Genomic DNA, 27,680 nt, shown 5'->3' with positions numbered 1-27,680 from the left:
TCTGTAGGGATTTTGTCTATCTTTTATTAAAGATTAAGACATTAGGTAAAATTTATCCTCTTGAGGCTACTTCCCCACCTCTTAAGGAATTTTTGGCTCTGATAAGGATTAGAGCTAATTGATCTTTGAAATGCCGGTAATGTATCCATTTTGCAGCTGCTATGATAGCCTAATAATTTAAGGCTATAATTCAATTAACTCAGAATAGGGTTCAGAAGTCTCTAGCTGCAGGGTGAAGTGACTCTTTGGAATTGGTTTTCAGGAGGAAGCAGGATGGTTCATTTTCTTCTTGTCTATCTGAAAATGGCCTAGAAGGCAGGGAGTGCAAGGGCAGGGAGCCCTCCACCAGTTGCGTTTTGATGTTTTAGCTGCTGCCACAGCTTGGCAGGCTTTACTTATTGTTTTTTACTTACTCTTTTGTTGGCAAGTTTCTAAAAGCACAGCAGTGGCTGGGGTAAGTCAATACAGCATCCAGGAGATTGGTAAATTTTTCTCTTGATGGCAATTTTTTTAGAGAATAGGATGAGGTGGCAATTAGCATCTGAATGGACTCCAGCCCATAGCTAGGCAGGGCCTGTAGTTGGGTGGAAGAAATATCCCTGAACAATAAAAGGGAGAAAGGCTTTTTATTTATTTATATTATACATTTGATTCATTGAAACTTCCTCTGAACAATAGCATCATTCTAGATTATGAGGAATGTTTTCTCTGTCTTGCCTTCCCCTAATTTTCCATTTCAGTTACTCTCATTAAGATCTAAATTCAAAAAAGCTATGCTGTGTTTTTTTCTTATGCACCCCATTATTCTTGTCAAGGTTGAGTATAACTCCTTGTACCTGTCATGCATTCATTAGCATTTCTCCGTCTCTCCCCCCCTCTACCTCTCTCCACTTAGCAAAAGTGAAACAACTACCTGCTTTATGAGACAGCAGGCACACGCGGTGACATCAGCTTTTGTGCTCTACCCCAGGGGAAACAGTCAGGGCTTCAGATGCCTTGGTCTCTGATTGATCAGGCCCTGCAGGGTACGTTTTCATGGAGCACAGGCTGGCTACGCTATTCATAGCTGCTGTGTGGCGCGAGCCATCATCTACCTGGGAAGCAGAATGCACATCCTCTAAAGGCAACCTGGCTTCATCAGTCCAAAGCAAGCGAACTGGCCATGTGGGCAGAGCTGTGCAGAGAGCTCAGGCTTTGTAAACAAGGTTCTGAACTCCTCAGTTTTTCTAGACGAGGCAATGTCCAAGAAACCTCTGAACAAGTTAAATGTGAGGAGGAAGAGCAGTGAGTGGAAATTAAAAAACGCTGCCCATCACAATTCACCATAGCTAAGATCTGGAAACAGCCTAAGTGTCCATCAGTAGATGAATGGATTAGAAAACTGTGGTACATGTACACGATGGAATACTATGCTGCTCTAAAAAGGAAGGAACTCTTACCATTTGCAACGTCATGGATGGAACTGGAGAGCATTATGCTAAGTGAAATAAGCCAGTCAATGAAGGAAACATACCACATGATCTCACTCATTCATGGATAATAGAGACCATTATAAACTTTTGAACAATAATAGATACAGAGGCAGAGCTGCCTCAAACAGATTGTCAAACTGCAGCAGGAAGGCCGGGGAGGGTTGGGGGGCAGGAGGTAGGGGGGTAAGAGATCAACTAAAGGACTTGTATGCATGCATATAAGCATAACCAGTGGCCATAAGACATTGGGGGATAGGGGAGGCTAGGGGACTGTCTAGGGCGGGGGGATAAAATGGACACATATGTAATACCCTTTGTAATACTTTAAGCAATAAAAAAAATAATAATAAAAATAAAAGGAAAAAAAAATTAAAAAAAAAATAAAAACGCTGCCCATCTTCTAAGAGGTTGCTGCTGATGCCCCATGAAACTCTTCCAGCAGCACAGCACCACCCGCCCCCCACCCCCAACCCACCCAGCAAACTTCCCCAATACATGGGAGGGGATCAATAGGTGATGGATAAACAGATGAACTTGACAACAGGGAATGATGTTTAGTGTTGGCCTTGGTGGAACAATAAAGGCAGGAGATCTGCCCCAGGTACTGCAGACTTTTCCTGCTTTTGTGTCCTTATCAGTTTAGGTACCAGTGTTCTCATTCTGCTTTATAGAGTGATTATCTCAGATGTTTCAGGGATTGAGCACACGACTCTGCAGGCCTGGTTGTGGTGGTGGTGGTGGTGGTGGTGGTGTGTGTTGGGGGGAATATATTTTAACTTGGAATTCTAGAAGTGACAAGGACTCATTACAAAGGAGTGTATCTCTGATAATAGATTTTCAGTCTCAGTGACAGAATTGTAGGGAAAATATTTTGGGGGCATGGGTGGAAGGAATTCATATAGACACCACTTAAATCCACAGGCGAAATGATAATAGCTGCTTGGGAAGTAAGAGATGTGTCTGGTCCCACTGTTCTGAAGAAGACCAGGTGCCTGCAGTGCTCACAGTCCTTTCAAAGTAGGCCGACCAAGCAGCTCTTCAAGCAAACACTGTCATGCAGGGTGCCCTGTGCCTAACCCAGAGGCAATTCCCTTCAGCTGTTCAGTGGCCAGGTTGGCAGCCAACCTGCTGTAAGAGCTCTGCTCGCAGGATGTGCTAGATTGGGGAGCCATCAACCAACCTGTCAGAGTCTGAGTCTGGTATATGTTAAATGTAAAGTATATTGAAGGGGACCCCCTAGGATAGGATGGCAGAAGCTGAGAGATAGCAGAGAAGGAAGTAGGCAGGAGCCATGAGGTAGTGGGAACCATAAGGAAGCATAAGTCATAAGTAAGCGTGAGACCGAGTGGAGAGTAGAGAGAGGATTGACAGGGGCAGAAGTGAGGAAGAAAAGAGAATCAGAATGGATGGTGGTAGAAGCTGGGAAGTAGATGAAGTCAGGAGTAGATGGTGTGAGGGGTAGGCACTAGTACAGGCGGGGGTTGATAGTGGTAGGGGTAGGAAGTAGACAGAGGCAAGAATTGATAGTGAATAGGAGAGTTAGGGAGCAGATGGTTAGAAGTTAGTGGCAGAGCTAAGAAGTTTGGAGTTTATAATGGTGGGAGATAGAAAGTAGACAAAATCATGAATTGATACTGGCAGGAGCTAGGATAAAAAGATTAATTGGGTAAGTTCATTTCTTCCCCTGCTTAAAACCCGAGAGCCTCTTCATCTCACACAGAGAACAGGCAAATCCTTCTAATGGTCACAAGGCCCTCCGTGACGTGGCTCCCTGCCACTTGTCTGTCCTTAGGTTTAAGGACTGTCCTCTTTGCTCACTCTACCACACCAGCCTTCTTTCTCCTCTTCAAATACACAAGGCAGGTTCCTGCCTCAGGGCCTTTGCTTTTGCTGTTCCTTCTGCCTGGAATGCTCTTCCTGCTGAAATCCACATAACTTGCTCTCTTACTTCTTTCAGGTATTTGCTTAAATGACAACATTTTAGGATATTCTTTCCTGACCATCCTCTTTAAAATGGCAACTCCCCTTCCCAACCTTTCACCCCCAACTGTATCTTCTCCACAACCAATACCATCTTGCACACAACATCTTTTCTTTACTTATTTGATCCTGTCTGTGTTCCCCCATGCTTCTGCTCACTGTCTTTCTAGAGCTTTTCCCATTTTCTCTTGTTTGTTGCTTTGCTTGTTAGTTTCTATTTGCCCTATGTGTCTGCAGTCCCTTTAAGGGCAAGGAGCAGAGCTGGTTTGCTCATCAGCCTCTCCAGCATGGTGCCTGGCAGACAGGACGTGTCAGCCCATGCTTGTTGGATGCATGATAACAGTGTACTAGACTAGCAAGTAATGGACTGGCACAAGGGGTGATGAGACACCCTGCATTAGAGCTGCAGCGTCTGGACCTGGTGCATTTCTCCCTGAAACCTGACTGCAGCAGAGGTTGTTTGCTGTAGGATGTTTCCGGCTTCCCAAGGCTTTGTCAGGAGATAGCTGATCCCATTTCCTGTTCCTCTTAATTTTCCCACGTGTCCTCACACTAAACCCCTGTAACTAAGGGAACTTGGCTCCGCCCCCTGCACCCTCAGAGAGCCTGACACACAGAACATCAGCCTTGTCCAGCAGGTGTCAGGGCGAGTCAGACCTCTAGCCCAAGATGGCCAGGAGTGGATGCCAGGTAGGGAGCCACCCTTTGGCGGCTCACGGGGAGGCCTCCATATTTAGTGTTATGAGTTGAATTATGTTCTCCCAGCTTCATACATTGAAGTTGTGACCCTCAGTACCTCAGAATGTGACCTTATTTGGAAATAGGGTCTTTATAGAGGTAAGCAAGTTAAGTGAGCTCATTAGGATGGGCCCTAATCTAGTATGACTGGTAACCTTATAAAAAGAGGGAGCACGGGAGCCAGACAGGCATGCACAGAGTGTCATGTAGAGATTGGAATTACACTGCCACGACAGAAGGAAGTACTAGCAGTGAGAAGAGAGGCCTGGAACAGTCTCTCCCTGCTGCCCTCAGAAGGAACCAGCCCTGCTGTCCCCTTGATTTCAGACTTCCGGCCTTCAGAGCTGGGAGACAATACATTTCCAATGTTTAAGCCATGCAATTGGTGGTGCTTTGTTACAGCAGCCCTTTCACATGTAGAGGCTGATGCCCCACAAACCAGGTTGGGGATAACGTGGCTAGACACCCTAAGCAGGCCTGTTGGGGTGCACTGGGTGGGTGGGGAGGCAGCACCACTGTACTCACAAGATGTTGGGCCCTGTGGCCCCCTGGAAGGCTCCGTGGTGCATCTTCTTCAGGTGTGCGTTTCCCTTCAGCTCCCTGTGGGGAAGGACAGTGTCCTTAGTGGAGTCTGCACCTCCTGTGTAACCTGTCACAGCTGTGTACACTCATGCTTGGGCTAGCCTGTGCATGGTGCTCAGGGCTGAAGGGTACATGGGGCACTGTAGGTAAAGTGGGAGGAAGACATGCTAGTCTTGGCAAAATTGTGAAATTGTGTATTTGGCCCCACCTTTCCTTTGTGATTTCCCCTACTGGCTGGAACCTTTTGTCCTGCAACTTAAAGAGCTCTCGCCCCTTCTGCCCTGGGGTTATGGCGATTACTGTCACAGCTGGGAGGAGGAGGGTGCTGCTCCAGTGTTCAGGGCTGGAGGGTGAAGTGCAGCCTGCCCTGGATCAAGGCTCTCAGTTGTCCTGACCTTGGAGGTCTCAGAAGTTACTAGTGATATACTGAGGTTTGCAAATACTTTCCTTAAAAAGAAAAAGTAGGGGTCATTCAATGTCACCCCTTTTATCATGTTAATTGTACTTTTTTTTTTTTAAGTATGTATTTGTAAAGGGGTGAGAAAGGATGGAAGTACAGGCTGTGGAGAAAATTGTCGCATTACCAGGGAGCCCTGCTGGTGTGTGCTGTGTATGTGATCATAACCAGGTGTGTATGTTATGGGAACAAAAGATTCAGGGCCACTGCTTTTGCCTGTGGCAGAAGCCCAGAGCTGCTAAGGCAGAGGCTACCTGAGGGCTTCTGTTCCCTTTAACTCAAAGCAGCTCAGCACGAACTCTCAGAGATACTCCAGGCTGCCCCTGCAGAGTAGCCTCCTGTCTGGGCCCTGAGGCTGGGCTCCAAGCACAGGCCCTTCTCTGGGTGGTCAAAGGAGCTGTGAGAGGAGTCCCTGGGCTCAGTCTTGCCAGCCTTCTTTTCAGCACTTTCTTCCTATAAGAGAAGGGGGGGGGGGGACTCAAAGAGTATTCTGGAATCCCTGGGCAGTGGCACAGTAGACGTCCACTGTTGGTGTGATTTCGAGCATGGGAACAGGATTCTTCTGCATCGTGTTACAGTGTTACATGGCAGAACAGATGCACCAACACCAGCCTCTCCCCTGCAGGATGGCTAGGTAATTACCTGGCACATCTCATAGTGTTCCATCTTCTCCAGCGTCTGCGCATGTCTCCATGCAAGAGCCCCTGCATCTTCCTTCCTGGGTAGCTGTTTTCCACGTGCTTCTACTAAGCATTATCCTTGGAATCCCTCAGCCCTTTCATCAGAAAGCACCTGTCAGTCCCACATCACCCCCTTCCCTGGGTATATTTCCACTTTCAAAAGATGAGGTTGTCAGCGTCAGTTGCTGTTTAAAATCTAAATCAAAAGACACTTTCCTTCCTGAGCCTCCATGGTTGTTCCTCCTGATTTGGTTTGTTTTAATTATGCTCAGTTCTGGTCACAAATTGTTGAAACTGAGCTCTATGAGCAAATAATCCTCATGTCAGCCAGGTCCAATTAATTTTTTCAAATTTCATGACACCATCTTGCATGTTTCATTAAAATTCAGATCTTTCTGTGTACTGATAACTGCATTGTGTAACTTGGTCAAAGGTAAATCAAATTCTTCGACCCCTTTTTTCTGGAGGGCACTTTTGGGAACTCTCCCAGGTAACCTGGTCCTCCCATTGTGAGAAACATAGGCAGCATGGCCTTTTGAAGCAGAGTGGGGAACCCCCAACTCAACCCAAAACTTTCCTAACATGGTGCTGTGGGAATGATGTGGCCTGACTCTTGGACCCTTGGAGGTATCTGAGGACAACCTTCCAATACTGCCCCTCTCCACCCTGTCCTGCCTGAGTAAGTAGAGTGCTTGAGAACTTGACAGAGCTTTGGTGTCATTCTGAACACCTTTGGACAGGCCTATTAATGGGGAAGGTGTCAGACCCTGGGCTGAATGTAGAGTTTGAAACTTTTCCTTAACAGTTTTGAAAACTCCTCCTCCTTCTGTGCTTAAATCTTTCAATGGGTCTTCTTATTCTTAGAAGAGAATTCAGACTTCTCTCCATAGCCCCTCAGTTCTGCATGATTCGCTCCTACTTTATCTCCAGGTTTATTCCACACCAGTCTTCCCCTTGCAGATGACCCTCCAATCCCACCAGCCTCCTCGAAATTCCTGGAGCTTAGAAATTCCGTTTCTTTCTCAACTCAGGACCTTTGCATATGCTGCTTCTTTCTGTAACACACTTCCCTTGCTATTGCCATGGTGGACTCCTTGCCATCTTTTAGGCTCAGCCTAAATATCATATTCTCAGTGAGGCTATCACCTAGCCTAAAGTCAGTCGCCCCTCTGTACTCTCGCAGATCTCAGCAATAGGTTATTTTCTTCATAATACAAATCACTACCTGCAAGAAATTAACTTACCCCCTTTTTGTCTGTGCCTTATGCTAGAACAGAAATTTCAGGAGGACAGGGAGTGTTTCTACTCTACCATGCGACCCAGCACTTAACAAAGTGCCTAATATATTGGTGATGCTTAATAAATGCTTTTTGAACGAATAAATGAATGATATTGATTTCTGTTCTTGCTTTCCTCTTTCTTCCAACGATGAGGTATGGGGGATTCAGAACCTTGAGTAGTTGTATTATTCGAAGTTCACGCGCATTCTGGCATCTCTGAAGCAGCGAGACTGGTGACCAAGGCCCTCCTTCCTGAAGTCCTGTTTTCCCTGACCTCCCAAGGTCTACTCCACTGGTTTCCTTCCACCTGGTTGCTTTGGCTTTGGCTTCTCTTCCTCATGTCTTTTTCCCCCGGTTTTATATTCAGTCCTCTTATTTTCCCCCTTGTGCAGGTGACCTCAGCCACAAAGGACTTTAGCTGCCCCCTCTCTTCAGATAACCCTGATGTCTGTGTGTCTAGCTCTGAGCTACCCTTTCCAACCCTCTGTCCTCCCTGCTAACAGATGACGCTCTAGGTTTTCATTTCCTACTGAACGGAGTCCAAATTCTTTACTCTGGCATCTAAGGCACTTCCTGCTGTGTCCACCCATAACTAGAACTTTCTAAAAGCTACTACAGTGGGGCCTTGACTTACAAGTGTCCCAACTAATGAGTTTTTTGAGATACCAGCTGTCTTTTGGCCGATTTTTTTGCGTTGACTTGACAGAGTAATTTTAGTTAACGAGCTCCTTAACGAACTCCTTAACAAGCTCGGTCTCCGAACGAATTAAACTCGTAAGTCAAGGCCCCACTGTATTTGCTGGTCTATGAAAACATCTCTTGCTTCCTCTCCTGGGCCATTCTTTTTGTTATCCTCGGCCTGGAATGCATTTTCCTTCTGTCTTTGCCTCTCTCGGGCCCAGCTCAAAGTCTGCCTCTCTCGTGAGGCTTTCTCTGGTTTCCTTCTCCCTGTCTTCTGTTTCAGTTACGACTTAGCGTACAGTTTGCATACCATTTGGAGATGCCTCTTCCTAGGCTGTAGGCTCTGTCAAGGCAAACACCAGGTTTATTCATGCTCATTTCCTCTGAAAATATAGCATGTTCCCTTCAACACAGCTGATGCTTGGCACACACTTGTTGAGTGGATAATGGAATGAGGCATCTGAGAGCACTGTGCCAAGAGAGTATAGGCCTCTGATTTAAATTTGGCAGAAAGAGATTCAATTGGCTGGAGTGGACCCTTCATTAAATTCAAGTCAAGAAGAAAATGATGGGAAATTTACTCCATGATAGGAAGGACAACTTTTAAAAAGCTACTGTTTCTTGAGCACTTAGTATGTGCATAAAAATTTAATCTTATTTAATTATCATTTACTCATTGATAATTATGTGATGTAATAAATAATAATTGAGCACCTACTCTGTGCTAGGCACTGTTTTAAGTACTGAGGGTACAAAATAGACCTTTTCATTTTCAGGGGTGGGTATCCTCAAAACAAGCTATTAGTGGCTCTATTTTATGGATGAGAACACTGTGTCTTAAATAGGTTGAGTAATTTCTCCAAGGTAGCTGATAAATAGTGGGATCGGATATAGAGTCCAGTCAGTGACGCTTAGGTCTGTTCTCTTAGCCATCAAGTTATGTAGCATGGTATCTACATAAGAGGGTCTTTGGTTAATATATATAATTAAAGTAAATATATTATGTAGACTTATGCTCCTCGACTTCAGACTGGCAGCATCAGCATCTCCTGAGAGCTTGTTAAAATTGCAAATTCTTAGTCTCTATTATCCTAGAACCACTGAATTAAAGTCTCTGGGAATCAGGCTCAGGAATCTGTGTTTTAACAATTCCCACATTATTCTTATGTGTGTTAAAGTTTGACAAGCACTGGTATAGACCATACTTTATATGATCGACTTATTAAAAAAGGCTTTTTGTTTATTTTCCTTAATTTTAACTTCAGTTGAGGTTTTCATGTGCTCTTAGTTTTTATTATACACAGCTGTAGTGCGAGCATCAGTCACCTTGTTCCTGTTAGGGTTCTGTTAGAGTGGTTCAGCTTTGAACCACTCTAATAGAAAAGGAGCCTTACAAAGAAAGAGGTTGAGAACAATGAAGGAACCAGTTGGTTGGGATGCTCCCCTTGATTTAAAAGCTATTAATACTGGGGCCAGGCCTGGTGTGGCTCAGTGGTTGAGCATCGACCTAGGAACCAGGAAGTCACCATTTCAATTCCTGGTCAGGGCATATGCCTGGGTTGTGGTCTCGATCCCCAGTGGGGGCGTGCAGGAGGCAGCTAGTCAATGATTCTCTCTCATCATTGGTGTTTCTCTCTCTCTCTCTCTCCCTTTTCATTCCTCTATGAAATCAATAAAAATAAATAAAAATTAAAAAATAAAAGCTGTTAACACTTGGGACTCAAATAGGGTGTGGTGAATATTCTTGGCTCCCTCACCTGGTGGAAAATGAGCAGCCTATTCCCTCCCCTCGCCCACCTCCCACCCCCCTCAGTAAGGAGATGGGACTCTGAGTGGGTCTGTTGTGGCTGATTAGCTGGTAAATGGAGTTACCCAATTTCTCTGCAGTGGGGCCAGTGGGAAGAATTTCTTTGCTGAAATCATGCTGCCTCTAACACACCCTCAACCTGAGCACGGGCGCTAAGAGGGAGGCTGTGAGACGGTGGCGCCTAAAGTAGGTGTTGAATATTTCAGCAAGCTGTCAACTTCAATGTATTCCGGCTGCATCTGTCTTTGAAATCAGGGTGCTCTGGGGTTTCCAGCCAGCCCGTTGCCTAGTAACATGCATGAAACACTGAGGACTAGCCACTTGAAAGTTTATTTTTGTCCTGAGTTAGTTGCTGAAGATTGAATGTGGTCTGGTAGCCAGAGTAATCTATCATTTTTATTCATGAGCTGGGGAAATGAGCGTACTTACAGGGAAATCAGCGTCGTCCCATTGAACGCATGACTTCGTATTTCTTCAAACCCATTTCCATACAGTTTGCTGAAGAGGGAAGAGAGAGGGTTTAGGATAGAAAGAAACGGTTTGGAATCACACATCCTTCCTCCTGCGATGTTTATTGCTAAGATAATTATTGGCATTCACATGTCTTAGCTGTGTTTCACTAACATTTTAGATTCTAAGGTCCTGGTAAAATGAAGTTTTGTGGGGTTTTTTGCTCCAGTTTGCCTCTACCTCCACCATTACAATCTTCACCACCACCAGTTTTAAATGTTTATTAAGTATCAGATACTTAGCCAGCCATTGTATGTATAGCATATGATTTAATCTTCATCGTCATTTCCATTATCCCGATGTGAAACCTAAGCCTCGTGTTGTTGTGCAGCTTGCAGAAGATCAAAGAAAGCAGTGGCAGAAGTGGGATTTGAGGCCAGACCTGTCTGACTAACACTCAAGTCTTGCCTGCGGTTGTGCAGGCCTGTGTGTGCACCTGGGCTTTCTGGGTTGCTGAAAGTTAAGGGCGAGGAAGACTCCCATGCTGAGTGAGCTATCCCTTTCCTTGGACGAGTGTAAGTTTTGGTACCATATCTGCCCCCACAACCAAGAAGATTTCAATGTCTGTAAACAGTTCTTTAAGACTCATTGGATAATGAAATCAATATAGTTGGGTGCAATCAGCATTTAAAAAATAAAATAGAAGTGATTAGAACAGAATGGATGCAATTAGGGTAGTGTTGTTTATGAAATTTTGTTCCATAATTTTTGTATGTTATATGCATATAAATATACGTACACACACATGCACACATACATACATGTCTGTCCAGAATAAGACACCGGAGGCTTTTTAGAACACAGATCAATGCTGGGGAATGCTGGAGTCAGAAGGAAACTTGAAAAGAATCAAGTGGCACCCCTTCATTTAGCGAAGAAGGAAATAAGATCAGAGAGGAAAGTGACTTGTCTAAAGCCCACAGGAGGCAAAAATGGGACCAGAAAACACTTTGTGGCTCCTCCTAGCACATCAGTTTTGCTGGTTGTTTTACTTTTCTTCCCTGAGATGACCCCTTCTCCCTCTTCCTGCAGGCTGTGTTTGATTTGCAGGGTCACCTTTCCTGGCTGCCCTATTTAACTACCATCCTCCCCTCCTCCAGCATCTCAGCAGTCCCTATCCCCCTTCTCTGATTTGTTTTTCCTCTGTTGCTTTACCACCATCTGACCCACAGTTATGTTATACTTGTTCATTATCTACGCCCCCCCTGCCCGCAACCTGCAGAATATAAACTCTTCTGCTCTCTGCAGAATCCTCTGCATCTAGAACAGTGGCTGGCACCTGGGATTAGTACAGCAAGTATATGTTAAGTGAATTGGATGAACAAGTGGGTCTATGGAAGATGAATTTCTTACTACAAATCATAGTCCAATGAGCTTAAGTAGAAATATTGGTGTAAGTTCTTCATGAGCAATGATGGAAGACTCAGGTGAGAAAGGGCTGTGGTAAAACATAAAATTGAACTCCTGTGTCTGGCAGGGTCCCATCCTTCCCTCTACAGGGCTGCTGCAGCTGCACAGCCATGACAGGAACAGGCTGAGGGTTGTGATGTGAGCAAGAGTTGAGACATATTCTCCACCTACTCTCGCCCCACGTGCCTGTCACCTGCAAGCACTTTTATCTTGGTATATGTATATGTATATGTATATGTATATGTATATGTATATGTATATGTATGTAGTGTTTGCATGTAATATGTATGTATTTGTGTGTGTGTGTGGTTTTAATCAGTCCCCAGCACACCTGACACAAATCAGCATATAAATAAATAGAAGTGGGACTCATGTTGAAGCATGATATTTGAACACTGAAATTCAGAAAATACAGTGGTTATGAAATAATTCATAAAGTCTTCTTATTAGATTGAGTTCAAAGAGAACAGGGGAGGATACGAATTCATTCCACAAAACCCTCAGGCCTCTCATGCTGCCTGTTACCTAGCAGCGGCTCGGCCATTAGGCCGGGCGGAGCAGAGGCCCTGTCCCACCGCAGCCTCCCTGGCTTCCCCTGCTCTCCTGTGCTTCCTTCTGGGAGTCTTCTGAGTTTACGGCTGCATGTGCTAGCTTTTAACCATATTCCGTAATCCATTACTGGATGCCATTTTTTCATTAATTTTCCTTCTCCATTTGAATTGTAGAATCTGAGGGGGTAGGAGCTTGGTTTATATCTGTTGTCTTGTAAAATCAAAAACAACCTTCTTGCCTCCTTAGCATTTAGTCCCACTGGATTTTTTTAAAGTTTTACACTTAGAATATTATTCTTTAGTAGTATCTTGTTATTTGGCAGTATCTTGTTATATACAGCAGTTTCTATTAGATGAATGAATCCTACCTGTCTTTTCTCTAAACTTTTTTGAAATTGAATTTCTTAGAGGCTAGGTCAGTGTTTATAAAAGCATTCTCTTCCATCCACTGAATCAGAATCACGTACGGAATCAGACTCTGGTAGTGGCACCCAGGAGCATGTGCTTTTATAGCAAGCTCTCCCAGTGAGCCCGGGCATGCCACTTTGGGACCCATTGCCCTAGGGCAGTGGTCAGCAAACTCATTAGTCAACAGAGCCAAATATCAACAGTATAACGTTTGAAATTTCTTTTGAGAGCCAAATTTTTTTAAACTTAAACTATATAGGTAGGTGCATTGTTATTAACTTAATTAGGGTACTCCTAAGGCTTAGGAAGAGCCACACTCAAGGGGCCAAAGAGCCGCATGTGGCTCGCGAGCCGCAGTTTGCCGACCACGGCCCTAGGGCATGCCATAGGATCATACAGTTCTCATCATTTCCATAGTGCACACCAGATGGTGTGTTGGTCAGAACCTAGTCCAGAGTCTAGTCCCCTTATTGACTTCTTTGCCTTGTACATGATGAGGCTACATGTGTAGTGGATCAAGAAGAAGTAGCCCCCACTTTGATTTTGGCAAAGCAAAGCTGCCAGCAGTTGTCTGGATGCCATTCCCCATCACCGCTAGGTGCTGGCTTGATGATCCTAGTTTTGATACATATTGGGATTTTGTACTTTTTTTTTTTTTTGGTGGGGCTTATAATGCTCTAAGTTAAGTCTGCAAGCCCTGAGCCCAGCTGACTGGGCTTGAATCCAAGTCTACTGCTTATGAGCTGAATTACTTTGGGCAAGTTACTTAACCTCTCTGTGTCTCAATTTCCCAATCTGAAAATAGAGGTGATAATAATAGTATTGATCTCAAAGGCTATTGTGAGGATTAAAAGAGTAAACATGTTAAACACTTAGAAATAGTGTTTATTGGAACACAGTAAATACTTAATGTGTTGTTCCTATCATTCATGTATTCAACAGTGGCCTCCAGCTCTCCTACCAGAACTGAAGGGAAGGGTCTTCCTTTCCATGTGCTGGTCAGAAACTTCATGAAATGCAGCCACTGTTTAAGTGAATTCCACTGGGGTAGAGGGCTCTCTGTTCCTGGGTGGAGCAGGTCAGTTCAGTGGCCTAGGCTGCCCCAAATGTCCTCACTTTCTGAAAGCCCTCAACCAGCTTTCGCCTGTGTGGGCATCATTGACATTTTTGCAATTGGACAGTTTTCATGTCTTTTTTTGAATAGCCTGGGCCCTGCTTGTGCCAATATTGCAAAGAACATGGCTCATTGTTTCCTTTTCAGCGGCTGCTCTTTGTCTCTGTTCTTACCAGACTCACACAATAGAACGCACGGCATTGTTTTGATTAAAGGACTGGCTTCCTTACTCTGGAGAAATTACAAATGCGAGTGGGAGACCTCATGTTGTCAGGCCTGCACAATGCTTTGTGCCCATTCAAACATCTGGAGAGTCACTTCAGATAACTTTTTTCCAAAACATCATGGTGTCAGAATTAAATGAGAAAGGCTTCCTTTGCCTTGAGGATGCTGTCACAGGCTGGGAAACGAATTTTCCTCCTCCTCTCCTCTATTATGATAGCTGCACCTTACTTTAAAGCGTTGTCTAGGTTCTCTATTCAAATGTCAGTACTTGTGATCAAACAGAGAGAATAGTACCTTTTTATTCAAAATAAGACTCAGACTTTAGAACTTAACCACAGATGACACTTTAATTCTGAATGCTGCCTTATAGCAAACTCCAGATATTCCTTGGACTGTAAAAGCATTTCTTAGGTTATATTAATGTTATACTACAGTTCCCTCTTGGATCATGTACTCACCTAGTTTTGGATGATTTCAAAGAAGAAAGCTTAACTTATGTTTACAGACTCTCAGGGACTCAAAAGACCCAGTTGCTGAAGGGCAAAACATACTATTTTAGAATATATGTCCTAGGACGGTATATCTATCAACAAATTTTTATCAAACAACTATACAAACACCATCTCAAAGAATAGGGATCCTAAGTTTGCTACTGTCTTCTCCATGTGCCACTTTGCTGAAGTCCTTTTACATAGGAATAATTCCTCATGCATAAAGACACTTGTGTGCTGGGTTCCCTGGCAGTGGTTGTAGGGATAATTATCACTGGTCTCTACTGTCTGATGCCAGGACCCTAGTTTTGAATGTTCATCAGAACTCCCCCATTCATGTGGGGCTCGCAGCCTCTATGGCATGGGGTCCCTCTCTCTGGTTTGGTCATGCCTCCTGCCTTTCAGCAGGCCTGGAGTTCTATTTTTATATATAAATATGTTTTTATTGATTTCAGAGAGAAGGGAGAAGGAGAGAGGGATAGAAACATCAATGATGAGAGAGAATCATTGATTGGCTGCCTCCTGCATGCCCCCTACTGGGGATTGAGCCCACAACCTGAGCATGTACCCTGACTGGGAATCAAACCGTGACCTCCTGCATGGGTCTACACTCAATCACTGAACGATGCTGGCCAGGCAGCACTAGCGTTCTTATGTTTCCTCACATCTCACCAAGTTCATGTCAACTTACATGACTTTATCATATGTAACAAAAAAAGGTGATAGGCATCCAAAAATGATAACAACAATGGATTATAATATAGTGAATAAAATGTTTTTAAAATCCACACTCTGATACTTAAAAAAAAATCCACAGTGATACTTAAAAAGAAAGAATGAAAGAGAGAGAGAGAGAAAGAGAGAGAGAGAGAGGGAGGGAAGGAGAGAGAGAGAGAGAGAGAGAGAGAGAGAGAGAGAGAGAGAAGGAAAGGGAGAAAAAGGAAACCTCTTTTTTTTTTTTTTAACAGAAGAGTGCTGACTAACAAATGTAGAGGAATGGTAGACTTTCCTATGTATTAACGGAATAATCAACAGATGCTGAAACCATTGGACAAAGGTTGTTGGCTACTCTTTTTTTTTTTTTTTTAACAGAAGAGTGCTGACTAACAAATGTAGAGGAATGGTAGACTTTCCTATGTATTAACGGAATAATCAACAGATGCTGAAACCATTGGACAAAGGTTGCTGGCTACACAATAGTCACACAAACTCAAATTATCCCACCATGATTTAGTTATTAATGACAAAGGGAAATATGCACCCTTACAATGAAGAGATCAGTCACTACCTTAACCGAATGGCTAAGGAGTGGGACAGTGGGATGTGCTGTTCCTCCTGGTTTGCATTGGGAGAGACATAACATCTCTTTTGTTGTGTTCTTGCAGAAACATTGACCTGAATCTAGTTATGACAGTATAGACAAATGAATCCAGACATTGTCATCCAGAACAGAGGAAGGAAGAGGGGCAGTTTTTTTGCAGGATGGGGTGGAAGGTGATGTTGGGAGGACTAGGGACATAATAGCAAAAATGCAATGCATAAACTTTGATTAGATTCCAAGTTTAAAAAAATCTATAAACATATTTTCATTTGAATATGGATTATAGGTTGGATACTGCCATTAAACTCATGTTGATATTCTTAGTTGTAGTTATGTGGAATTTCCCTATTTTGGGGAGATATGTGCTGAAGTATTTAGATATGAGGTGTCATGATGTCTATAAACTTTTTTGGATGGTTTGGCCAAAGGGAAATGTATTGTATATAGTTACATATATAGAAATGGAGTAGGCATGGCGAGCTGGAAATAGTAGCTGAATCTAGGTAAGGTATATAGGGAGTTCATAGTACTATCTGTTCCACTTGTCAGTGGGGAGACAGAGAGAGTGACTCCAATTACCAGTTTAAAATTTCAAAATAAAAATATTTAAAATGAGATGATGCAACAGTGTTTTAAGGGTGGTCTAAACAACTGGCTTGCTGAATGTTAGTTTTTAATTGTGACAGTGCTGTGCAGACAATACAGTGTGACTGACTTTATACAAGGAGGTACTAATAATCCCATTGGAAAGACAGAGACAGAGTTACATCGAGGTGGTGTGACTTGACTAAGGCTGGTTACATGCAGAGCCAGGACTAGAACACAGGCTTTCTATTTCAGTGCCAAGCAGTCTGTGGCTTGTCACAGGTGCAACCTGAAATCTTGTCATTCTTTGCCAGGCATCTTTTCTCTGAATTAGTCTTAGAGAATTAGTTGCTGTGACCTTTCCTTCTCTTTGTGGAGTTCTGATATGAATCAAGGTTGTCACATTTTGAGACTTGCATGACCAGTGATCTAGAATATTTTAGAGGTGGTGAAGCCAAATCCTGCTTACCTAGGGGGGACATTTCAAAGTGGCATCTGGAGGAGATTTAATGGAAAGCCAAAGGGCCGTAAAGGAACATAAAAGTATAATGCATGGCTTTAGCATTAGCCCCACTGAGCTTCTCCAGCATCAAGTGAAGTGTTTTGTTTTTATTAAATGAGCTCACAGTTGGTACAGATTTAGGTGGGGGAGGCAGGAAGGTTTCCATGAAAAGCAAATTCTCAAAAACTACTCATGAAGAGAGAGGGCTTACTTTCATTATTTTCTAACTAGAGAGCTGAACTCTATAGTCGAGAAAATCCAGGCTTTCCTTTTTAAGTAATACCCTTTTCCAAGGGGTGCTCCACAGGATTCTCCACTTACAGTAGGGCCCATTCAGCCGAGGACAAGTGCCAAACAAATGACTAATCTCTCTCCTTGCAGACACAGGGGATGGAGCACATTGCCCCCACGGGCTCTCTGGGAGAAATGGATCCACAATCTTCATTAACTTCAGAAGTGGGGCAACTACGCCCTGCTGGTAGGCACTATTCATCTTAAAATCAGTACTAACACAAATTAATAGTCCACAAATAATACCGTGTAACTGTTGTGTACACATGCTGAAATATGTGTGAAAAGGAATCTTTGGTTTTGTTACTTTCGTGGGGAGGTCTGGTCTTGTGAGCTTGTAGAATCCCATGAATTATTATTTTCTTCTGCTCTTTCATTCCTGTTTGTTCCACTCCCATCATTGTACGTTTACCTGAGAGGAGTATCTGTTGGTTCCTGATTATTTTTAGATTTAGGTCAAAATCAAAGGGAGTCTTGGCTATTTATTATCTTTGAATAAAGGCAACTTATTTGAGTGGTTTCTTCTTACTACTTTTATTTAGTTACTTCTAAGCCTCTAGCCCCTTATCCTAGCATTCAAGACCCTCTGCAATCAAATGTTTCTTCCATTCCTTTTTATGTAAACATATTGATCTAAACCTCTTTCCTATCCCTTAAGCAGGATGTTCACTCCCAGTGAGTATCCCTCATCCTATTTTCCTCCTCCCATAGCCTTGTGTTTGCACATGCTGCCTTTCACTTGGATTCCTTGCTCCCCTATTCTCCGTATGTGGTACAACATAATGATGAAGCCCATGACTCTAAGATAGACTGTTTGGTTGTATATCTTGACCTTGGGTAAATTACTTAATCTCTAAAAATGAGAGTGATAGTCCCTACCTCAAAGGGTTGCTGTGAAACTTACTAGTAAATGGGTATTTAAAAATACGTACTCAAAAATTGTGCAGGCTTTTAATAGGTGCTATATAAATATTACAAATGTTATTGCTTCTATGAGGTCTGACTCAAGTCTCAGCTCTGCCCTGAAGCCTCTTCTGATTTCTCCAGCCTGAGAGGATTTCCCCAAGACTTCTCATTTCTGTGTACTACACACTCTCACAGTGACTATCTACTGGCTTGTATTCTTTTTATTATTTCATGGTTTTTCCCCATTGAGATTATGAGCTATTGGAGTACATGGATCTTATATATATCTTTTGTGTTCTCAATAAAGACACAGGAAGACCCTCAATTCTAATCATGCAGTACCCCTCCACTCATTGTTTGTTCTGAAATACCCTGTTTCTGACAGGGATATGATGGATGAATAGTTCCAGATCCACATGTAACAGAGAAACACTTTATAAACAGCTGGAAGAGCTGTGGTATTTGAGAGAAGTGGAGGAGTAAAAAGATTGTAGAGAGGTTTTTCCAGTAACTACAGACTCCTTCCTGGTGTTCAAGAGTTACAAGTAAAGAATTTTACTTATCTTGAAACCTTTTTTGTTGTTGTTGCTCTGTATTCTTTTGATTGCACTACTGAGCTGGGACTACATTGGCCAAAATTTCATAATATAATTATATGTGTTGGTTTATGGATTATGCCTACACAAAGTAAAAAATACTATACAAATTCAGTGTACCATTGATGCCAATTTTTAGAATCCACTGATGTAAAAGAATCCCCTGAGATGTCTCTCCTCTTGCTTTACAACTACTTCATTTCAGTGTTATCCAGTCCATGCTCTCTCTCTCTCTCTCTTTGAGGGTGAGCTCACTTATTACTTCAATATGATCCTGCCATGGACTATAACCAAAGCAGAAAGAGAGAGAGGAATATGGATGTGAGGAGTAGAATTGAATATGGGTCACTGGGCATTGAATATAAATTAGACATGGTGTCCAGGATGCAGCTTCTGAATGGTAGGTCAAAGGAAGGTGCCCCATGTGACAATGGCAGGGATCCAGAGTGAAGGAAGTCTGGCAGGTGTACAGTGAAGAGAGTGACTTGTGTTATTTTAGCACAATACTCACTTGAACTTAAATGTGCATGTGAATCACTTGGGATCTTGTGAATATGTATATTCTGAGTCAGTAGGTTTGGGATGGCCCTAAAAGTTTGCATTTCTAACCAGTTTTTGGAAGATACTGTAGATGCTGGCCCATGGACTATACTTTGAATAGCAAGGCATTAGGAAAGAGCCTGAAAGGGATAGAGCCTTTGAGCCTGGTAGCCTGATGAGTGATGATCAAATAAGAAGACATTATTTTCAAATTTAATATTAAGGGATTTAGGGAATTGGGCATTGATGGTGTTGCTTCAGAAACAAAAGTCACCCAAGGGGACAGTGAAAAATCAGAGAGAAAGAGAGAGGGAGGGAGAGAGAGAGAAAGAGAGAGAAAGAGAGAGAAAGAGAGAGAGAAAGATGGTCCATTGATCAAATACTCTACCTACTTGGAGAGTATCCTTCCAAACTCTTCTCAGATGAAACTTGAAATTTCTGTGCTCTCTTTTAACCACTCCAGGCTGTCTCTTTGCAGCTGCAAAGCATTCCACTGATGAATGAACAACTTCATCAGTTGGAAATTTTTTCACTGTAAATCCTCAGGGTCCATTTGATTAATTTTAAACTGACGGGCTTGGCTGGTTGTGGTACGAACATATGACCCATATTTGATGCCACACAACTCCTCTCAACTTTGGCATTTTAGATCCAAAAGAATGTCACCAGCAAGTGAGGGGCAAGATATGACAAGAAAGAGATCACCTTAAGCTAGAAATGAGAATAGCAGGAGGCTGTATGGAAGAACATGAACCTGGGAGTTACTCACAGTGTTACGGATTCGTTATTCATCCCTTGAAAAGCATTTCCTGGTATGGTGGTTATGTGTAAGTTATCACAAATTTCCCTTGAGGAATGAAATGAGAAATATTTACTTTCCAAATTTTAGCTGCAAATAGGAAACTGTTATGCATAGCAATCAGCCTGGTACTTACAGAATGAAATTAAATTCAGAGGAGAAGATCTTCGTAACATCTGGAAGCTTTTGAATGCCAGTGTTACAAATGCTCCTGTGATTTGGGGCAAGGTGGGGATGTGGGCAGAGAGTGAGCAAAAGGGAGTGTTATTATGGCATAAAGATAAAAAACAGTAGAAAGGCATTTTGCAAATACTATTTTCACATTAAATTTAAAAATATTGAGTTTGGCTTTATCAGTCACACTTTCAGATGTAAAAGACTGTGAGACTTTAAAAGCCCTTAACCCTATGGGAGAAGTTGCTCTAATGATTTCTATTTTGAGATCTAGGGGCTGGGACCAAACTTTCAGGTGTTTTTCATTTATGTTTATTTTTCATTGCATTCCAGTTTCCTTTTGCTAATTAGTTTAGACCATGCTCTTCATAGTTCTAGAAAGCATCTCTCTATTGTAGACAGGTTTTAAGTCAGACTCTTCAGAAAGATTAATCTCTATGTGAGCAATTCATATCCAGAAAGATTCATCTCTTTGTGAGCAATCCATATCCCTTATCACTGCAAATTTTCCTTTATTTAGCTCTCCGGGATTCAGGAAAGTCTTCATTAAATCTCACTGAAATCATTCAACATTCTCTTTGTTATTTGAGCTACTGAAGGCTCCTCCTCTCCCTTTTACTTAAACTTCAAAGAAGAGAGAGGCTTCAGCGGTGGGTTAAACTGAAGGATATTTTATTACACAAGAACGGGATTCCTTTAGAGGAGTCAAGTCATCTGGATTTCACTCAACCGAGTTTCAAGTCCCCACTCATGGACTCTGGACAACTGACATGAACTGCTTGGCACCCTGGTGACAATGAAAGGAAGCCAGGTTTCTGTTTTGGCTCTTTCTGGTTCTCTTCCTTACCTGCTACCCCAGATCACACTGAATCCTGCCCTGTTTGTGGCTGGTGACAGCAGTGAGGGCTTAGACTGCAATGTGTATGGGGGTTGACGGAATATCCTTTTTTTAAAAACGGTGGTGAAAATGCTATTTAATAAAGACAGTGATTCTTGAATGACAAGGGGCTGCAGTCATCACACTTGGCTCTGGGATTTTTATTATGTTTTTCCAAAGTGGTAAATGCTGAGATGCTTATGTGTCCTGTAGGCCCCTTGAAGGTTTGGAAAAGCAGAACACCTGAGTTAGGAATCCTCCAGCATTGGCGCTGCCAAAGGAGCTACCGTAATGCCAGCAGCAGCTCCTGTCAGGGCCCCAGAGCAAGACTGTACAGATGACGTTGAACACCAGAGAGAGGATGTCTCTCCTCTCTCCTCCATTTTTTAAAAAGTGGTAGGACATGCCTTGTGTACATTCACTTAATGTACACTTTGCATCCTCTGGAGATTTTATGAAATTTAATTTATCAGGAAGAAGAGAGAGAGGTATCTGTGTTAAGTGATTTATTTTTCTGTGTGAATAAGTAATTGATATGTGAGAAGATCCACAGTGATAAATTTATAGATTGTATCAAATTTCAGGAATTTTGATTTTGCTGGTAAGGCAATGAATCTGCAGGGCTAGGGTGGACCTCAGCTGATAATTCTAACTAGTGGACCCATCAGACTTAATGGGACATACAAAATAATGGTTTAGATTATATGGTGCAGTGCCTACCTGAAGGCAATACTTAAAATGTTTTCACTTAATGAATGAAGGAACAAATGAGATAAAGGAGCTCAGTGATTCTCAACCAGGGATAGGGGTCAAATCAGAATTGCCTTTTCCACATTCACCTGTCCTCTCTCCACATCACCGCCTCACCTTAGAGATTCTGATTCACCCTTTTAAAGTGTCATGACCTACCCCCCCCCCCGCCCCCGCCAAAGCCCCCCAGCGCTCCCATTCCTACCACCAGCTTTGAAAATCACTGCAAAGAGGTGATGGCCTTCTCTGCTGTTTGGGACAGAGATAGTGTTGAGAACCACTTATAGGTATTTGAAAGTGCCAGCATAGTGGCTGACAAGAAATGCTGATTAAATCAGAGGGCTGAAGACAGACATGAAAATAATTCTAAGTATATGGTTAAAAAAATTCTTCTCAACCTTGGAATTGTTTTGCTTTTTACCAGATCCCCATCTTCCCCTCCCCAGTTGCTTAAAAACGAAAATTCCTCACAGGTATTTTAACCGGGGGAGATTTATAAATGCTCCAGGCTCGATGTATACCAGATTTTTGGTGTTCTGGATCAGTCTGTAAAGAGAGAAGGGGAAACAGGCAGCAGTTTACTAGATGTGCATTGTTTGGAATGCATGAGACCATGGTCACCAGAGGATGCTGACTGAAAACAGCATCAACAGAATCAAGTGCTTGAGAGGCACTCCTGAGACCCCGGGGATGAAAGCAGCATGGTGAGAGCCAGTGGCTATTTCCAGGAAGCTCTGCTCTCAACATCCTGCCAAGGCAGGTGCATCATAGCTGGGAATCTGTTCTACCCCCTACCCCTGTTCCAACTCCTTCTACCCCTTTTCCCCAGGCAGCATTGATCCCGTGGCTCCTGGCCAAGTACGTCCTGCCCTACTATGGAGCCTGCACACTGGTGATGATGGGAGGATCTGCTCCCAGGAGAGATGAGCAAATTAGCTTCTCTCTCTTGTAGTAAATTGGTTCTCTTCATACTGGGCTGGCAGCCACACTGACCAATTATCCAGATGGTCACCCAGTCCGTGGAACAGCAGGGCAGCGTCCAGGAGCTTGGATTGGGGGGATTTTATGCTTATTCTGTAGATAATTTGCTGCATGATGATGCCCAGTCTCCTAACTTCCCTGAGCTAGTGATCCCTTCTGTAATATTGAAATAATAAGACACACTCTTCCGACTTCACAGGTTGAGAGGTAGTAATAGAATATGCAGAAACAATGTACAAGGTAGAGCTTTGCAAAGTGTAAAAGTACAGCCATACATTATAGTGGTATAAGTGTCCTTCTCCCTAGTCCCACCAGTGAAATTGACCCTTTGAGAAGAGGCCTTAGTTGCCGGGTCCCATTTACTTTGGTTTCAGTAAAAGGCCAGTAAATGCCTTTGGCTTTCTTAACCCATTCAACAACCACTCGATGAAAGAATAATTACTCTTATATAGAGAAAATATAGAGCACTGGTTAGGTGGATGGACTCTGGGGTCAGCTTGGTTTTACATCTTGGTTTTACTAATTGTATGACTTGGATATGCCACTTACAGCTCTGTCTCTTCATAGGGCAGTTTTAAAGAAAGAAATATGTAAGTTTGGTTCATAGTAAATCTTCAACCAACGTGAACAATTACCATAGTTGATGAAATCAGGAAATTGAATGATTTGTCTGAGAAGTAGCAGAACTTGGAGATGAACCCAGTTTTTTCTTGACTTCAAGTCTAGTGCTCATTCCACTTTACCTTATTTACCCACCATTGGTGCCTATTTCCATCTTTTATGTCCTTTTGATTATTTAAAGGTGAGTGACATTTTGTTGTAATTGTTTTTACAACCGAATCAAGCAAACATGGGCTATATAAAGCATTATGTGAGTGAGATGGAAGGGAATTTTATCTCTTAAGGATCTTTTGTGGTTTGACCTTAGATCACTTATCCATCCATCCATTCATTCATCAAACATTGATTGGGCTCCTATATGTGCCAGGTGTGGTTTAGGTGCTGGGGATACAAAGCAAAGAGAACCTGTGCAGAGCTAGCATCCTAATCTCAGGGCCTTTCTTGGGAAAAGTCCATAAACTTTACCTTAGAGCATTTCATTTTTCTTGCTGTTGATAAATGTTGCTTTGCATCATGAGAAGCTTTATTTACCTGAAGCTGCTCTTGTGGTTCTCAACATAAGCTGTGCTGAATCAGCATCCCTCAGGAAGTCTGTTAGAACTGCGGATTTCTAGGTCTATAGACTGTCATCTATAATTGTAATGGCCCCCCAAGAAATTTTACCTCACAGATAAGTCCTGATATACCTTTAGTACTTAAATGCTCATTACTATGGATTTCTCATAATTGTTTGGTGAGTTATTCTCACTACCCTGGCCACACTCATCTCCTGGGGAGATCTGTATTTTTACCTCCTCTGTACCCCAGCAGCATTTGGCCCTTGGTTGGACATGTGGCAGGTCATTATCATACTTATTAATTATTCTCTTTAGATAATTGCTAATTGGACCATTCATAGGGAGGTCTTCTGGTATGGTGGCACATGCACAATCTTTGAAGAAAGACAGGCTGAGGTTGAATCCCAAACCTGCCATTGTCTGAGGCACTACATTGGTCAAGTCACTGACCTCCCTGAGGCTCCATTCCTTCCCCTGAACACAAGGGGTAGTTACTCCATTTTACAGGGTGGTTGTGAGGATTTAATGACACAACCTAGAAGAAATAAGTGCCAAGCATAAGTGCTTAAAAACTGTTGCCAACATATTTCCCCTTTCCTTAACTTTAGAAACTCCTATGCAGGTGAATTTTATAGACATTCAGGTTTGGGCCAAACAAGACAGCAGTAACAGACCCAGTTTCAGAGTCACATGACCTGACTTATAGTCTTAGTTAACTTGCTGTGTGACATCAGGCAAGTCAGTTAACCTTTGGGACACAAAGTTCATGAGCTGAAAACTGAATTAAGCTAGTCTTCTCCCATCCTTTTCATTACTTGGAGAAAAATAATTTGGAAAGGATAATTTTGAAGAATCAATTTTAAGACATCATGATAACAACAAACCCAATATACACATGCCCAACACAGGACTTTTACATGGTAGGTATTCAAGAACTATTTACTGAATGAATGAATATGCCCAAATAGCTCCCCATGAACTAATTCATGAGCTATAAGCTCCTTTCTAAATTTTCCCACCACCCCAACTACTCCATACCCTCCCTTCCATAAGGTAAGAGCTACTTGGCAGGACTCCACAATGGCAATTTTAATTTTTAACTTTGTGTTGTGATGTTTCAGAGTTTATGCAGCTCTCAGGGAGAAGCAGTTGTCACCATGGCAACCTTCAGGCCACTGCAGTGAGTGAAATTAGTGCCTGCCCAGACCTAGTAATTGCTGTAGTCTTTTCCTCTTGGCTTCCTAGCAGTGGATGCTTGAATACAAAAACCGAGTGGGCTCCAGCCAGTGAGAGTAATAGTGTACAGCAGTAAACGATCTGTTAGCTGATGCTTACATTTCAGACAAATTGAGGAGGTTGTCAAAGGCCTTAGCTTCTATCTTTTCCAGGGAATCACTCTGAGAAATTTCACTAGGGAGAGAGGGGGAAAAAAAAGAAGAAACATGAAATAAATGACTGTCTGCATCATAAGCAGCTGTGTATGTGGCCCAACAACTGGGGTGTCCTTTTAAAAAAGAACAGTGGCACCTTTAGCTGTCCTCACATAATGAAGTGCTAACACCTCCCTTTAGGAGCCCTGATGGGCATCTACAACCCAGGTGCTATTGAAATGCAAGTTTCAGTAATCCCTGTTTATTTACAACAGGATTTTTTTTTTCTTGTTTTTTTTTTTTAATTAAATCTTTTTTGTTCAGATTATTACATTTGTTCCTCTTTTTTCCCCCCCATAACTCCCCTCCTCCCAGTTCCCGCCCAACCCTCCGCCCTCACTCCCCACCCACTGTCCTCATCCATAGGTGCACGATTTTTGTCCAGTCTCTTCCCGCATCTCCCACACCCCTTTCCCCCCCAAGAATAGTCAGTCCTTTCCCTTTCTATGTCCCTGATTCTATTATAATCAACAGTTCATTCTGTTCATCAGATTATTTATTCACTTGATTCTTAGATTCACTTGTTGATAGATGCATATTTGTTGTTCATAATTTGTATCTTTACCTTTTTCTTCCTCTTCCTCTTCTTAAAGGATACCTTTCAGCATTTCATATAATCCTGGTTTGGTGGTGATGAACTCCTTTAGCTTTTCCTTATCTGTGAAGCTCTTTATCTGACCTTCAATTCTGAATGATAGCTTTGCTGGATAAAGTAATCTTGGTTGTAGGTTCTTGGTATTCATCACTTTGAATATTTCTTGCCACTCCCTTCTGGCCTGCAAAGTTTCTGTTGAGAAATCAGCTGACAGTCGTATGGGTATTCCCTTGTAGGTAACTGAGTTTCTTTCTCTTGGTGTTTTTAAGATTCTTTCTTTATCTTTTGCTCTTGGCATTTTAATTATGATGTGTCTTGGTGTGTTCCTCTTTGGATTCCTTTTGTTTGGGGTTCTCTGCGCTTCTTGGACCTGTAAGTCCATTTCTTTCACCAGGTGGGGGAAGTTTTCTGTCATTATTTCTTCAAATAGGTTTTCAATATCTTGCTCTCTCTCATCTTCTGGCACCCCTATAATTCTGATGTTGGTACGCTTGAAGCTGTCCCAGAGGCTCCTTACACTATCCTCACATTTTTGGATTCTTTTTTCATTCCGCCCCTCCGGTTGTGTGTTTTTTGCTTCCTCGCATTTCAAATCATTGACTTGATTCTTGCGCTCCTCTGGTCTGCTGTTGGGAGTCTGTATAATATTCGTTATTTCAGTCCGTGTATGCTTAATTTCTAGTTGGTTCCCCAATATAACATCGAGGGTCTCATTAGTTTTCTTGTAGATCTCATTAAGTTTATCGGCGGCTTCTAAACAGTTCTTGAGAGACCTTAAAAGTGTGGTTCTGAACTCTATATCTTCCATTGACAATTTTGTCCTGTTTCTTTGTCTCCGCATTTTGTTATGCTTCCTTGGTGCACCTCCTAGTGGTCTTTGTGCGCAGTCTTATAGTTAAACCTTGATTGTTGTAGCTAATACCAGGGAGGGTTTGACCTCCAGGCCAAGTGGCTATGAGAATCAGCTGTGTCTGCAGTGAGAGAACTTCTGTCCTCTAGGGAGGTGCTAATCTAGCCTTTGCCTGAGGCTATCCGGCAAATGCCTCTGTGCGGGGTGGGTCACACAGGATCAACAGGGTGGGCCGGAGAGAGCAGTTATGACGGCTCTCAGTCTTGTCCCCAGGGGCTCTGCCTCTCTCAGTCCCAGCACCCGTTGCATACCTCGGAGAGAAAGCTGCACTCGCTCTGACCGAAGCCAGACAGTCGCGCTTCTCCTGTTTGAGTCTGGGTCCCTAAAGACTCGCCTGTATCTGGAGCTCAGAGTCTGCGACTCCCTCCCGATTGAAAACGCCAACCACACCCTCTGCCGCCAGCTCGCTCCTCGCACTCCGCACCTCAGATTTTGACTTCAGCACTGCGCCTCCTCTGAGTGTCCGTATGCGTTTCTCTTTCCTCCTAGTTGTAGGACTTCCACTCAGCCAGCGTTCCTGTGGTTCTGGGTGATGTCCGTTCTGTTTTTTAGTTTCACTTTTGAAGTAGTTGTTCAAGGCAGCAAACTCTGGCGTTAACCTATTCCGCCATCTTGGTTCTCCTTTTTTTTCTTGTTTATTATGACACTAGGAGCTCAGTGCATGAATTTGTGCACCTTGAAAGGAACTGTGGGCCACAAGGCTGCTGTGGGCATAGGGGTGGGTCTCGGCCTATCCTCCATGCCCCTTCCTGGCCCCTCCCACCAAGGCCCCCCGGTCCCCCCGGTCCTCTGTCTGCCAGCAGCCCCACTCCTGCTGTCTCCGTGCTGGCCCCGCTCACACCCGCTGATGCTGATGGCA

The 27,680-nt window shown here is 43.0% G+C and overlaps 1 protein-coding gene across 1 annotated transcript in view; it reads right to left on the bottom strand.

Moving 5' to 3' along the window:
• The window catches only part of LHCGR (luteinizing hormone/choriogonadotropin receptor), a gene marked incomplete at both ends in the record, with an annotated part of 59,924 nt that overhangs the window by 8,866 nt on the left and 23,378 nt on the right, over positions 1 to 27,680 (bottom strand). Inside the window, 7 exons of the mRNA XM_081100781.1 lie at positions 414 to 599; positions 4,716 to 4,790; positions 10,107 to 10,175; positions 19,897 to 19,974; positions 20,063 to 20,137; positions 22,199 to 22,273; positions 25,222 to 25,296. Of these exons, the coding sequence (XP_080956907.1) occupies positions 414 to 599; positions 4,716 to 4,790; positions 10,107 to 10,175; positions 19,897 to 19,974; positions 20,063 to 20,137; positions 22,199 to 22,273; positions 25,222 to 25,296 (633 nt within the window). The remainder of the gene's footprint in view (positions 1 to 413; positions 600 to 4,715; positions 4,791 to 10,106; positions 10,176 to 19,896; positions 19,975 to 20,062; positions 20,138 to 22,198; positions 22,274 to 25,221; positions 25,297 to 27,680) is intronic.

This window comes from Myotis nattereri (genome assembly GCF_964212035.1).
Source record: "Myotis nattereri genome assembly, chromosome: 10".
Classification (NCBI taxonomy): domain Eukaryota; kingdom Metazoa; phylum Chordata; class Mammalia; order Chiroptera; family Vespertilionidae; genus Myotis; species Myotis nattereri.
This window is presented reverse-complemented; position numbering and strand designations above follow the sequence as displayed.